Source organism: Myotis lucifugus, unplaced genomic scaffold, assembly GCF_000147115.1.
Source record: "Myotis lucifugus unplaced genomic scaffold, Myoluc2.0 scaffold_59, whole genome shotgun sequence".
NCBI classification, from domain to species: Eukaryota; Metazoa; Chordata; class Mammalia; order Chiroptera; family Vespertilionidae; genus Myotis; species Myotis lucifugus.
In genome coordinates this window covers 6,488,768-6,502,671 of record NW_005871107.1, presented here as the reverse complement: position 1 = coordinate 6,502,671, position 13,904 = coordinate 6,488,768, and the positions used below count along the sequence as shown (strand labels likewise).

The 13,904-nt window shown below is 39.4% G+C and overlaps 1 protein-coding gene across 1 annotated transcript; it reads right to left on the bottom strand.

The window, feature by feature from the left end:
- Positions 1-2,030: 2,030 nt before the first annotated feature.
- Positions 2,031-2,642, bottom strand: BCL2L10 (BCL2 like 10). The gene has a single exon (XM_006089355.1). The coding sequence runs from the start codon at positions 2,640-2,642 to the stop codon at positions 2,031-2,033; it is 612 nt and encodes a 203-aa protein (XP_006089417.1).
- Between the last annotated feature and the right edge of the window lie 11,262 nt (positions 2,643-13,904).

Genomic DNA, 13,904 nt, shown 5'->3' with positions numbered 1-13,904 from the left:
TTATTTTATACTGTTACATGCAAATTTATAACCTCCATTAAGCAGCTTCTTTTTCAAAACCTTGGGTGAGAAATTTCAAAGCATGCACAGTGGATATCTGCTTTTAACTACAGAAAAGTAACAAAGAAAGTTATTGTTAATTCTATTACCTTGAAATTGTAAACATTTCAATGGACACTGTAAAAGAAATGTAATCAAAGTTCATTATACTGCTGGAAATGAAAAGGCACCATAGAAGTCTGTATTTACAATTGAACAAATAAAGTCTAGACATTAAGTGAGCATGAGCAATTTAATACCTACCTAGACACATAGCAGCAAAATGCAGAGTACACCCTACTTCCTAATTTCCTTATACAGAAAACTACCACAAATAATAGCTTTTATTAAAAATGTAATTTTATCATGAAAAAATTTTTTATCCAAGAACCACTGTATGTAGGATCTTTTGAGTTGTCACTTATTTATGCTAAATGCAACTAAAAATTATAGCTTTGCTTTAAAATCTTGATGTCCTTTCATAGACTATACATAGACAATGGATGTCATCGACAAATAATTATCATTCAGAATGCAATGCAAGCTAATTGACCATAATTTTTTAATGAATTAAGTTAGGTAGCATGCTCTTTATTATTTGAGGTCCAGTAACTCTGAATAGATTTTCTATGATAAAAGATAATTTGGCTTCAACATTATTTTTTTTCTTAATTAATTAACTGATTCATTAATCCAGGTTTTGAAAATCCTTTGTGTTACTGTTTTTGTTTTATGCTATTGGAGCTAAGATTAAAAGTTTGATTCCCAAAGTGTTAATAAGTTTCATCCCAAATAAAGGTTTGTATCAGATAGACACATATAGTGCCTAAACAAAAGAGACTACTTAGAAAATAAATAGTTTGCTTTTGGATTCTTATTTACTAACCTTTATCTCCCTTCACACAACAACAACAAAAATGAACCAAAAATATTTCTACTTCACTTCTCATAACTAGTACAAAAAATAAGCTGGTGATAAATAATCAACTACTTTTAATAGATCAATCCTTGGAACGATAAAACAATGAGGAGATCTTCTGATTAATAGGCAGGCAGCACTATTACAGGACATAGCCCAGGAATAAAATTTGCCTTATTTAATTAACATATCCTTCCTGCTCAACCTTGGAAACCATCTATGAACAGGAGCCTGAGCAGATACCCCCCTCCTCACAGCTTAGTCATGATGCAAGAAAGCAGCCATACACTGTGCGAGAGTCTTGTCTGGAGACAGGAGAGAGAGAGAAGAGAAGAGATTGATTAATACTACTTATTTCTTTATCCTCTTCACCAAATAATTTGGTTTATAGCCCATCTTTAAAAAAAAAACCATAGGGTCCAGATAGCCTATTTTGACAGCTAACTGTAGGTGATTTTGGAGGAGAAATACATAAAATAAACCACTTCTTCCTTCTTTACTCTGGTTCACTTACAGGCCTTCTAAAACAACTGTCAGGAAAAATGAAGTTTTTTAAAAGATGCGTAAATTTATTAAAACTTTGAAGACATTTAACAATTTATTGAAGTCAGAAATATAAATTCTTAACTCTAAAACACAAAAATTCAATTTCAAAGGCTTTAGAAAGAATTCCTTATAAAGGGTTAGTACTACATTCTTTGTTAGGGTGGTACTTGGAACACTTCCCATATCATTTCACCATTTCACCCCTGAACCATTGCCTTGATAAACTGACCAGCAGTAGCACATGAAATTGTGGAGAGATGAGAGTCTCATATTCATATTTATCTAAATGTAGCAAGTAGCACCGGGTTTCCCATTTAATGAAATGCTGTTTCTTTGATAATTCTTTGGAGGAATAAGCCTTTGCATTCCCATTTTTCCCAATCAGAGAAGAGCCACTCAGGTGCCTTTGTCCTAACACACCTTTAAGTTTTTGTCAGGAGTTAAAACACTGGCTGAATTATCACCGGAGGAGTCCTTACAGGGATGCAGGTAAAAATGCCTCAGAAGGTGCTTTACTCTGTTTTGTTCACATCTCAAATCCACTTGTCTGGTCACAGGTAGGCAGGTGGAAACTGGTTAAACACTTTGCAACCATGATTTTTATCCACAAGCAGATTAAGATTATGAGTACAAGGCATGCCCTCAGAAGCGGAGCCAGCAGTCTGTCCCCAGGCGGCGGTGCAGGCATGAAGTTGTGACAAAAGCCATCCCAGCCACCTTGCGCCTCCATCCAGGTGCGGTGCGTCTCCGTGAGCCAACTGCACAGGAAGGTGACCAGGCGCTGGCAGTCCTGGTCAACGGTGGCATCCCATTCCCTGCGTGCCTGCGAGTGGCCTGGCGGCGGTCTCTCCAGCAGGGCCCCCGCGAAGGACACGAGCGCCACCACGCTCAACCAGTTGGGGTCTGTGCCGTCTGGAACTAGCGACTCTATCTGGTCGACCATCTGCTCGAGTCGGTTTCTCTGCCTCCGGGACCAGGAGTGCGGGGTACCCAGCCACGAATGAGCAGCCAGGGAGCGCATCACGGTGGCCTCGGGCGTGGACGGCTGCTGCGGGGCAGTGCCGCGCCTTCGGGTGCGGTGTTCCAGGAACTCGGTCAGCAGCCGTCGGGTGCGCAACTTCAACTCGTCGTCCTCCATGGCCTGGCGTCTCAAGGGAAATGAATTTTTAAAATGAAAATTAATCAAGTCAAATCTACCCTTATTACTAGGAAACAACTCAAAGCAGCAAGTGTCCCACTTACAGATTCATGGTCAAGTGCATTGCTGTGGGAACTAAATGGCAACCCACACAGAGTTCTCAGACAAACAAGTCCATCATGAATAGCATTAGTAATACTGGTTACCATCTCTGTCATACGCTATAGGATATTCTCGAGCGTATCATCTTATCCAATCTTCCCAGTAACCTTCAGAGAAATAACTAATACTTTCTGTATTTTATGGATAAAAAAAAAAGTCTTACCAGGTTAAGTAACTCATAAATTCCACCATGTCACATCCCATCTTTAAACTTTAGGATAAAGTTCAGTCCCTTTAGTATGGCATAAAAGGTCATGATCTGTCTCCTGGTAACTCCTGCAGTGGTCCCACACATACCTTTTTAAAACATCACATTCCTTTCCTGGTATCCACCAACCCTATTCCTTTGCATAAGTTGTTCCTTCTTCATTAAACACCTTCCCTCTAGTCTAACTCCTGTCCACCTGGCTGACTTCTATTCATTTATCAAGACTCAATTCAAGCATCACCTCTCCTAAAAGAAACCATCCTTGACTGTTCCTCATTCACCTTCTCCAGAAACAGGTTGCCTCCTCTCTACTCACTCTTTCACAAATTTCATCACATGGCACCAAGCTTGGTCTGCCTCCTGCCCCTCCATTTGGATACCGAGAGAGCAACAATAACTATTTCTCATTCAGCTCTATTTTAGCAGCATATTGCACAATATCTGATACACGATGGGTACTCTATATATGGTGGTAGACTGAAAGAAAAAATCAGATGATGAATAATGAAACACAAGTAATAAGCAACACACAGAAACTGAAACCCAAAATTTCTGAATCCAAGTTCTTTATGTAGCAGACATTTGAAAGAAACCCTACTATTTTCTACATTTCCTGCTAAATACTGGAGACAGAAAGTTGAAGAAGGCATGATGCATGACCTAAAATACAAATATACACATGCTGTCATGCCTCAAGATTGCCAATTATTATAAAACTATTAGACACCTTATTTACAATATAGTCTTCCTGGCTCTATGCAATTGCTCAGAGTTCCCTGCACACAGGAATCAGCCTTTGTCTTTCTGTCTTAGGTATCTGGCTGTATCCCTGGTGGTAATATCCTGAACTTTTCATCACCTGAGCAAAACCATTACACAGGCAAAGATGCACAAAGGAAACTTGCAGTTGTTACAGAATGCATAATTAGCCATCATTTTCAAGCTCCTTTGACTCTGCAGAACTTGATTCTGCAGGCAGGGTTCAGGGATGATCCTGAGACTAAATGTTTTAAAGTTCTCTTCAGATGATTATCATATAATAAAACATTCTATGAAGCCAGACAAATTGATTGTGGTTTCTAGCAATGCTCTTCATGTCATCAACTCAATCCAGAAAGTCTTTAGATTTTTTGCATAATAAAAAATAAATATATTTTATTTGTAGTCATTAGTGAATTAAATCTATATATATAAAAGCCTAAGCGACCGAACGACCAGTTGACGGGTTGCTATGATGTGCACTGACCACTAGGGAGCAGACGCTCAATGCAGGAGCTGTCGCCTGGTGGTCAGTGTGCTCCCACAGCCAGCCTCCTGCGGCCAGCCAACCTCCCACGGCCCCTCCCCCTGGCCAGCTGGCCCTACCCGCCCCCCTTCGGCCCCAATCACCAGCCAGGCCAAGGGACCTCACCTGGGCACGAATTCATGCACCGGGTCTCTAGTGTTAGAACTAAAAGCTATTTAAGAAAGCAAAACAAAATACACAATTTCTCCTCTTGTTGAGGGTCAGTTTTAAAATAACAAGTAATTCAGACAGAAGCTCCACTCTGAGATCTGAAGCATGATTGAGTTAGATGGGATCTTTCATATCTGGAGTGAAATATTTGCATATTCATAGGGGAGATGCCAGCAGGCCCATCAGCTGAAAAATGCCCCCTCATAGGCCAGGCAGGCCATTGCCTTACCCCAAGGTCAGAAATGTTCACCACATAGTGTGCCTATCAAATGCAGGAACAGGCCCTTGGAAAGATGGTTGTCAAATGCACTGGGTTAATTGAAGAGAGCTCTCTAATGTTCTCTTTTACAAGGACATAAAAAGTTTGGAGAAATACAAGAAAGAAAGGGGTCAGTAAGAAAGATAATGAAAATGGAAGAGAAAGCTATCTCAATTTTATTTAAGGCCTTCCCTGCCACAGAAAAATGCCATCTTTCCCAATCTTTTATTTTAACTGCCTCCTAGAAATAGAAAATAAATCTTTCATTTGAGCTTATTATTATATGCATTTTTTTCTAGTTACAATAAACTTTTTCTTCTACCCAGTCTGTACTATATCACAAGAATATTGCATTTTTCCATATGCTGCCTTGAAACTGTTTCAAGCTCGTTTTAAGGATTTTTATTAGTCCAGGAAACATGTCTAATTTTAATTAACAACAATTAAGTGCCTACTATATAGAAGGCACTGTGTGGTAGGAGCTATGGAAAATATAAAGATCAACAAATACAAGGAAGAAATTGAAGAGAAGGAAGCGGATGAAGAAAGAACATGCAATGTAGGCATGAGATGTATATTAAGATAATGCTAATTTCAGTGACTTAATCCAACAGAAATTTATTTCTTACTTATATCAGCCTAATGCGTGTTTTACTGGTCTGCCAAAACTTTCCTCCATACAGTGTTTCAGGGACTTATTCACCTTCTATCTATGGCTCCACCGTCCCCTAGGGTCCAGACAGAAGAGAAAAAGTGGAGAAAGCAAACAATCTTTAGATTGTTAAGCAACAATTCATTAGACCAAAAGCAATAGAGATCTATAATTGGTAAGAACCAGGCATATAGTTGATTCTGCCTTAGATGAAAGAGGGATTGAGAAATGCAGCCAGGCCTGGGAAGCTGCTTCCTGCTGTCACCAGAAGCAGGACTCTCTGGTTAGACAGCTTGCCAGAAGCCACCGCATACCAGCACTATCATGAACATGCACCAAGGAACGCGAGAGGCCCATGGACCTTGAGCGTTAGAAGGGCTTACGCTAGGCTAGCACCGATTGTTCGTGTTGAGATTGTAGTGGCTCAAAGCAATTTCCTGGCCTGAGAGCCTCCAAGTAAATGTTTACTGGACCTTACTGATCTTGACTGACCTCTGAGACTGTGCTGCGTAACTGCCGTGCTTTACTGAGGGCAAGATGTGTATCTAAAACTGAATACAAGTGGACAAGGCCAGGACCCGGTGTGCCTCTTCAAGAAAGAGACTCCACCTGGCCCCCACCCCTTAATAATTCATATTTTTGTCTAGCATTTTCTTTTGTGCGTCGGCCCTTCCTGCAGATCCTGAACTCCGCCGTGCAGGTCGTGGCAACAGCTAGCTAGCTATCTCTGCCTCAGAAGAGATGCAGCATCGAGGACTTCAATTTCAACATTGATGTTAATTTTTTTTTAATTCTAGTTGGATAAAGTGGTTAAAAATATGGGTCCTAATTTGAAGGCATGATTATAGGTTAGACACAGAGCCATGCCTTCAGTAGGCACTTGGACCATTTTTCTTAAGTTATCTAATTATTCTGAAGGAAAGAAATATTTCATACAATACCCAAAACGAGAGTTACTGGAAAAGATACACTTGTCTCATGTGTATAGCTTTCACTAAACAGGGTCAGGATTAGAATCATCTATAATAAGATATTAGCATAATCATATCCAGGTACTAGAGTTAGAATATTTTATTCTTTTATTTTTATGCTTGTACACTTTTAAATGTATCTACAATGAACATAATATATACATCCTCAATGATCAATAAGTTACAATTATTTATAAAGGTAAACACAATCAATGTTTTCATATTCTGGGATTTAAAGAACTGGTTTTAATTTTTTTTCTTTTCTTATAATCATACAAGTTTATTCACTTCTGTTTTGTCTATTAGATTACAGAAGTAAATTGCTTTTACATTAATCTGTTTTTTTACCATTTGTTCAGATTGGTTGCTAATTCTCTCTTAGCTCCATTGTATGGCTCTCTCCCATAGACTACTACCCCACTACTGCCACCAACTGCACAGAATGATAATAAAAATATTGGGCTTTTATAATGTACCAGTCACTGAGCTATTCTCTTTATTTGTGATATCTCATTTCAAACCCCCTATTTGATGAGATAAGTGCTATTATCACCCCATTTTACCTAGGGAAGCTTGGAGAAGTATACTACTCTACTCAGCCAACTTCTCATAGCTGAACAGTAGCTTCAGTGAATATGAACCCAGACAGAGACCATGTATTCAAACACCATAGTACCTTCCCTCCACAAAAATATGTTATCTAACGATCATTTATACATGCAAAGTAATTTATAATATTCAGGGAACCTATACAAACATTAGTGCATTAGATGTTTAGAGTAGCATGAGGATTATCTCCCTCATTTTCCAGTTGAGGTAGCGAAGAGTCAAATACTCAAAGTTTCAAAGGTAGTGGAAGGTGCATCAGTATATATCCATCCGGAGAAACAGCAACCACAGTCATTATCTCCGTCAAAGGTGATTTAATACAAAGAACTGGTTACCAAAGCATTGGAAGGGCTAGAGTAGAAAAGGGGAGATGATTAGCAATGGCAGTGAGCCACTACCATCACTAGAGCTGGAGGGACAGAAAAGAAAGTGTTGCTATCCAGAACCAATGGACACTGCATGACGGAGCAAAAGTACAGGAACCCACTTGCCCCCTCACCAGATATCAGAAGCCAGCAGTTCTGCTGAAGCTGCCGGGCTGGTTGCTTTCACTGCTAAATGACATAGTTGTTTGCATTGCTCCTACAACTGCTAAATTCGGATGCAGGAGAGAAAAAAATTCAGCTTCCGCCTTTCTCCCACCTTAAAACCTTATGCATGTTATTCCATTGGCTAAGTCAGGGGTCTCTAGGAAATGTGATTTTTAGAATTCCAACCATGTGCATACAGAGGAGAATATAAAAGGGCAAGCATGAAGCTGAGAGCCCAGAGACAGATAACTGACCCAGTGGCAGAAACAGAACTGAACTCAGGGCTTCTGGCTTAGAATGAGTTCTTTTCATTCAATGTGTACTTATGCAACTACTCTAACAGACAGGAAGACAGGTGCTAGAGATTACCATTATGATCTGGGCACAATGAACTAGGTATGAACTAGATACATGAACTAGATGTGAACCGGTCATGGACTTGTGGGGATCAGTGTGCAAATGAATACTGGAACTCTTCCCATGACATTGCATCCTCTGAACAGAGCTGAGGCATCTTGTATGGTTGAAAGAGTTTGCTGGACTTTCTTGTGTCAACTTGATTAAGCTGGGAGTCGTGTTTCATAGTGTTTCCTACTCTATATTTCTGAGTTAGAATTGGCCTGAAGAGGAATGTGCACAAGACTGGAAAGCAGAAGTAAAGGAGAGCTATGATCCTCAGAAGTCTTGGTGGTAAGATAGTGTTATGAACAGACAAAGAAGTGCCTGGTGAGTCTCATCTCTCCTCTACGCTACATGCAGCTTGTCCTCCCAATGTTGGTTCTACTAGTCACCTAGCACAGTGGTCGGCAAACTCATTAGTCAACAGAACCAAATATCAACAGTACAACGATTGAAATTTCTTTTGAGAGCCAAATTTTTTAAACTTAAACTATATAGGTAGGCCCTGACCTGTTTGGCTCAGTGGATAGAGCGTCGGCCTGCGGACTGGGGGGTCCCGGGTTCGATTCCGGTCAAGGGCATGTACCTTGGTTGCGGGCACATCCCTGGTGGGGGGTGTGCAGGAGGCAGCTGATCAATGTTCCTCTCTCATCGATGTTTCTAACTCTCTATCTTTCTCCCTTCCTCTCTGTAAAAAAAAAAAAAAAAAAAAAAAAAACTATATAGGTAGGTACATTGTTATTAACTTAAGTAGGATACTCCTAAGGCTTAGGAAGAGCCACACTCAAGGGGCCAAAGAGCCGCATGTGGCTCTCGAGTTGCAGTCTGCCGACCATGGACTAGCATTTAGCTGCAGGGAAGTGGTAATCACACAGCAGCGGGTGCTTCCCCTGAGTCACTCCCTGAGCTGCCCCTTCACTGTCTCACTTCAGCAGCTCGATGTGCTTACTTAGCAGATTTTCCTGCAACCAGTCCGCTCATGCTGGTCCACCAGGTGGTTAGCAACGCCTTTTCTAATCCTCCGTGCAGACCTTCACTTCCCAGCCCCCCAACAACTGTGCATGGTCGGGTTCCTGTCAAATAAATCTCGTCTCATAAACTCAAAGTGGACCTGCTATCCTGACTGATGGCAGTAGCATCGAGGCCCTTTGGTATTTCCAAAATCAAGCTGTGTTGAGAATCCTGGAAAGAGCTGTTACATGCATGGTTCATAATGATTTCTTACCTAAAACATAGCTACCCCTCAGCTTATTTCCCTCCCAAACATCATTTGTGCTCTGATCTGGCTACAAAATTCAGAGTCTTGCTACACCTCTGACATTAAATTAATAAATAATTTAGCAAAATGCCTCTGGCAAGTCTCCTAGAAGCTCCAAGCAGATGACCAAAAAGATAACCAAAAGATCACTTGAAATGCCTCTACCTCTTGCTATAAAGCAAGAGTCTTTCCCTTGCTGCTTATGTCAGTTGAATACTTCTCCCTTCCCTGGCATCATGCTTATTTCCCTGTACTAAATGCTACCATTACAAGTCCTCTCACCTTCCTGGCAGGCAATAAGTTGTCCTGCTGACTGTGTATTAGAAACAGAGTGTATTGACTGCCTTTTCTTGTGGTGTCATGATTATTACCACAGAGAATAACATAGATTCGACAAAAGCCAGCTCATCAATAAAAATCAAGAGTTGCCTTCCTGAGCTGCAAATAAGGGCTGGGGAAAGATGCTCGTGTGTTTTTTCTGTGAGTCACTAAACCATGAAGTTAATTTTCCTAGTCTATGGTTTCAGTAACTGTGATAGAAAATATCATCACCCAAACTATTCGAAGTACTGACCAATGGGGATGAAGCTAATGGAAAGGTTTTTGACCACAGTAGAGGAAAAGTTCTGAAATCCCACTTCAGCATATACTCATGTAACACATTTAATTAATTGTAGAGAACACAACACATAAAATACAAACCCAGGAGAGACTAGGAGTTCACGGGGACTTGGATAGCCAGAAGCAAAAGTCAGAGTCCCGGAAAGTGAGCTGCACAGAAGAACTAAAGATGTGGTTCTCTCACAGAAACCTCTAAACAACCCTGAGCAAGCAAGGCAACATTTGGGGGTTTATCGTGACAGAATGAGGAGAAGAGGAGGGGAAGAGAGGCAAAGAGATTCCACCCACATTGACAGACCACTTTTGTTCAGAGTGGCCTTGGTACAGGGTAGTTTAGAGAGAGGCGAAGTCAAGAACAGGGAGCCAGAGCAGAGATGCCTTCATGAGACTCCAAAGAGCAATATGAAAAAGAGGCCAGAGAAGGAAAAATGACAGAAGACACGAGGCTTGAGAGCACAGGCCTAGAAGCAATCATCTGACATGCTCTGCAGACGTTGAGATCTAACTGGAGAAAATTTTTGCAGGAGAGGGTGAAAGCTGGAGGTGTCACGAAAAAAAACAGAGAGAGATGGGGTACACATTTACTTAAATTCTTCCAAAATATTTTAAGGCAGTTAACAATAAAAGTAAGAACTGAACACTCTTAAGTGCTAATACACACGGAATCGGAATGTCGTCATGTTCAATTCTCTAGCCCCACCTCACCCCCGCCCCCGCAAGCCCGGCACTGTTCCTGGAACACAGTGGAAATTTTAAATAGCATTTGTTGAATTAATGAGTAAAAAAAATAACATAAAAGCAAAAGAAAATGTTACCAAATTTAACATTTGAATTAATAATATAAAAGCAAAATATAGTAAATTAAAACATGGAGAAAAGCATAACCAAAGAAAGACAAATACCATAGGTTTCACTTATATGTGGAATCTAAAGAATACAAAACAAATGAACAAAACAAAACAAAAACAGAGTCACAGAAACAGAGACCAAAGAATGGTTACCAGAAGGGAGGGGGTGGAGGATGGGTGAAAAGGTGAAGGGGAACACAGTCAATAATATTGTGGTAAGTTTTGCACTGTGACAGATGATTACTAGACTTAGTGGGGTGATTACATCATAAGGTTTTAAGTGTCAAATCACTAAATTGTACACCTGAAACTAATACAATATTGTATACCAACTATACTTAAATTTAAATAAAAGAGGGAAACAATATAACAATGATAATTTGACTAAGGAAATCTGCAAGAATTGGCTAACGATGGAACTTCCTAGAAGCCAAAGTAAAGATTTTATAAAAATAAGTTTAATAGAGTTATAGTTTCATAGAATAATGAATAGCTGTTTGTCAGTTCCCAAGAAGGTTTTGTCACAAGGATATTTATATGAGACTGAGCAGTATCAAGGACACATTCTCAAAAGTCATTTAACAAAGCCTATTACAAAGAACTTCTACCTATGGTTATTTTTAATAACCTTTGACAAAGCTAAGGATGGAAAGTAAAAATTTTATTTCTTAAAAGTGATAAAATCTAGAGATGTAGCATTTTGATGATATGTCTTAATACATGGATATATCTCAGAGAATGACAGCTTAACTTATCTTTGAGAATGACAGCTTAACTTATCTTTTACTATTGCTCTCTAAGATCCATTTTCCCACCAGGTTTTTGAGGAGTGTTGATATTAGATACTGAGAACTATAGGAAGGAATGATCATGAAGAGTAGCTATTCTGTGTTGATTCAGAGACTGTCCGTTGGTATTAGAAAGCTGGTGTATGTATTACAAAGATGCTCCTTTAGTAGGGCCAGCGCTGGGTCTGACATGTAGTCTGGACTAGTTGTAGATCTAAAAGGCCATGGCAGTGCCCACAGTTCGGTTCAAACTTTTTCTCAGAGATAAGCTCCAACGCAGGTTAAATTTCTCAGTGTATATAACTGCACATCACTCCATAAAATATGGATGAAATGGAAGAAGCCTAGAAGATTTTGAAAACTGAAGTTATCACCTCTACAATCATGGAATTGTGAAACTGCCAGACAATGCAATTTGGAAAGTGTTGAATTCCAGTGTCTAACAAGACATTAATCAAAAATGGACCTACTGTTAACCAAATGAAATCACTTGTTGCATAATATTGTAAAATATAATCTATCTCTTTGCCAAGTTATCTAAAATACTGATTTGTGTTTTGAAATAATTAATTATTTAGATGTTCTTCCTGACAAGGCTAAGCTAGTTCCCACAGTGTAAAAGGCAGCCAATGCCATCAGCACCTGGAATCCTATTTGCAAGAAGTCATAGGTCCATTTCACCTAGAATCGCTCAGGAATAAGCTTAAATATGTGGGGCAAGACACAGCCCTGTTTTACTACATTTTAAAGTCAGTTTCCTGTTATACACCTAAAGCTAATAGTATAATATTGTATGTCAACTGCAATTGACATTTTTTTAATTTAAGGAAATAATTAAATGCTCAAAAAAATAATAATTTTCCCTAGAAGAAGATTATTCCTGCTTGATTTGACTAAAACTATTTTTGCAAGCAAGATACTCTGAATAAATCTGAAAAATCTTTGATATATAGAGAAATCATATGATTTAATCTACAAACAATTTTTGTCTCTGGAATCAAAGATCAACAGTAACTCAGTAAGGGTTACAAAAAGTATAATTATTTTATTCAGGAGAAGAACAACATTAAGACTGTGACCAATTATGGAACTGTGAAGCCTAAATCCTGCTTGTTTGTCTGGCAAGAAGATAAATGATAAAACCGATGCCATCCTCAGAAAAAGTCGTCGTGAAGATCTGAGAAGCTGTTCAGAATCCTGATGTGCATATAATGTTGGGGGTGGGTGATTCACATCTTTGCAGACAAAAGAGACTGTACTTTGTATTCCCACCATAGATACTATATTAGAGAAGTGAATTAGAATAACTAATATTGGAAGAATTCAAACTTATAGTCAAAAACCAGTTTCAAGAGCTCTTATATAAAATGCTCTTCCCTGGACATCTATTTGGCCTTTTTGTTACCCACTCGGATTGAAAACCAGAATCAACCGTGATGCTTTTCAAGCTACAATTAATTGCCTGGGACCCATCTCTAGGAAATGCCTGGATCCCAAGTCATGTCTTAGGAGAGCAAAACCTACCAATTAATGTCAGCCGTTTTAGAGCAAGAAATAGCATGTATCATGCCTGAGCGTATATACATTTGGAAGATGCCTATTAAGCAGCTAGTATTATTTACCCAGACACATGACTAGAGGAATATACAGTTAGAAGGAAAATCAGAATCCAATTTTAGGAACTCTGACTTGCAAGCTTCCCATCCCTCCTCAGGAGTCTGACACCATAGCTTTTACCCACATCCCTGCCATCTAGGGTGCATGAACTGCTGGAGAGGGTTTTACATTCCTCCCTAGATGACAGGGCCATACTACACTTCACCTTATTTCATTCATTTTCTATCTTTCACTTTGGCTAATCCTCGACAGACTAATCAGAGTGCCTGAGCCACATTAGCATCTTGGCTCATCCTAACCTCGACACACACCTGATCCAGCTTGAACAGTGCATAACAACCTTCTAGTCACCAGGCATACACTGTTCCCCGACCAACAACTTCATTAGCAATTTCTATAGTTTCTTATAGAAATTCCTATAATTCCTATTAGCAACCACTTTATAAAATCCCAATAACCTGATTTGATGATTACACACACACACACACACACACACACACACACACCCCTTTCTGTTGTGAAGTTGTGCTTAATTTGTGGACAGGTGAAAAATGAAGTATTGCACACAAAAACAAAACAGCCACAATAAAGTCTAGTCTATTCTTTAGACTATAAGATGATGGATGACATACCAAAAGGATTCCACTCGCTCTGAGTTTCCTAAAACTCCCTGTCACAGCATTCTAATTCTGTATGCTGCAGATCCGAAGGGGGAGATACTAGGGGAATATAGAGAAGATCCAATCATTTTCAATCAGTGACCTAGAGAGTCAATACAACAAATAATTAATCATTAATAATATGGAACCTCTTCAGTCATTGTCTTCATTGTCTGATGGAAAATATCGTGGAGGAGAAACAAAGGACTTAAACAGAGGTCATTT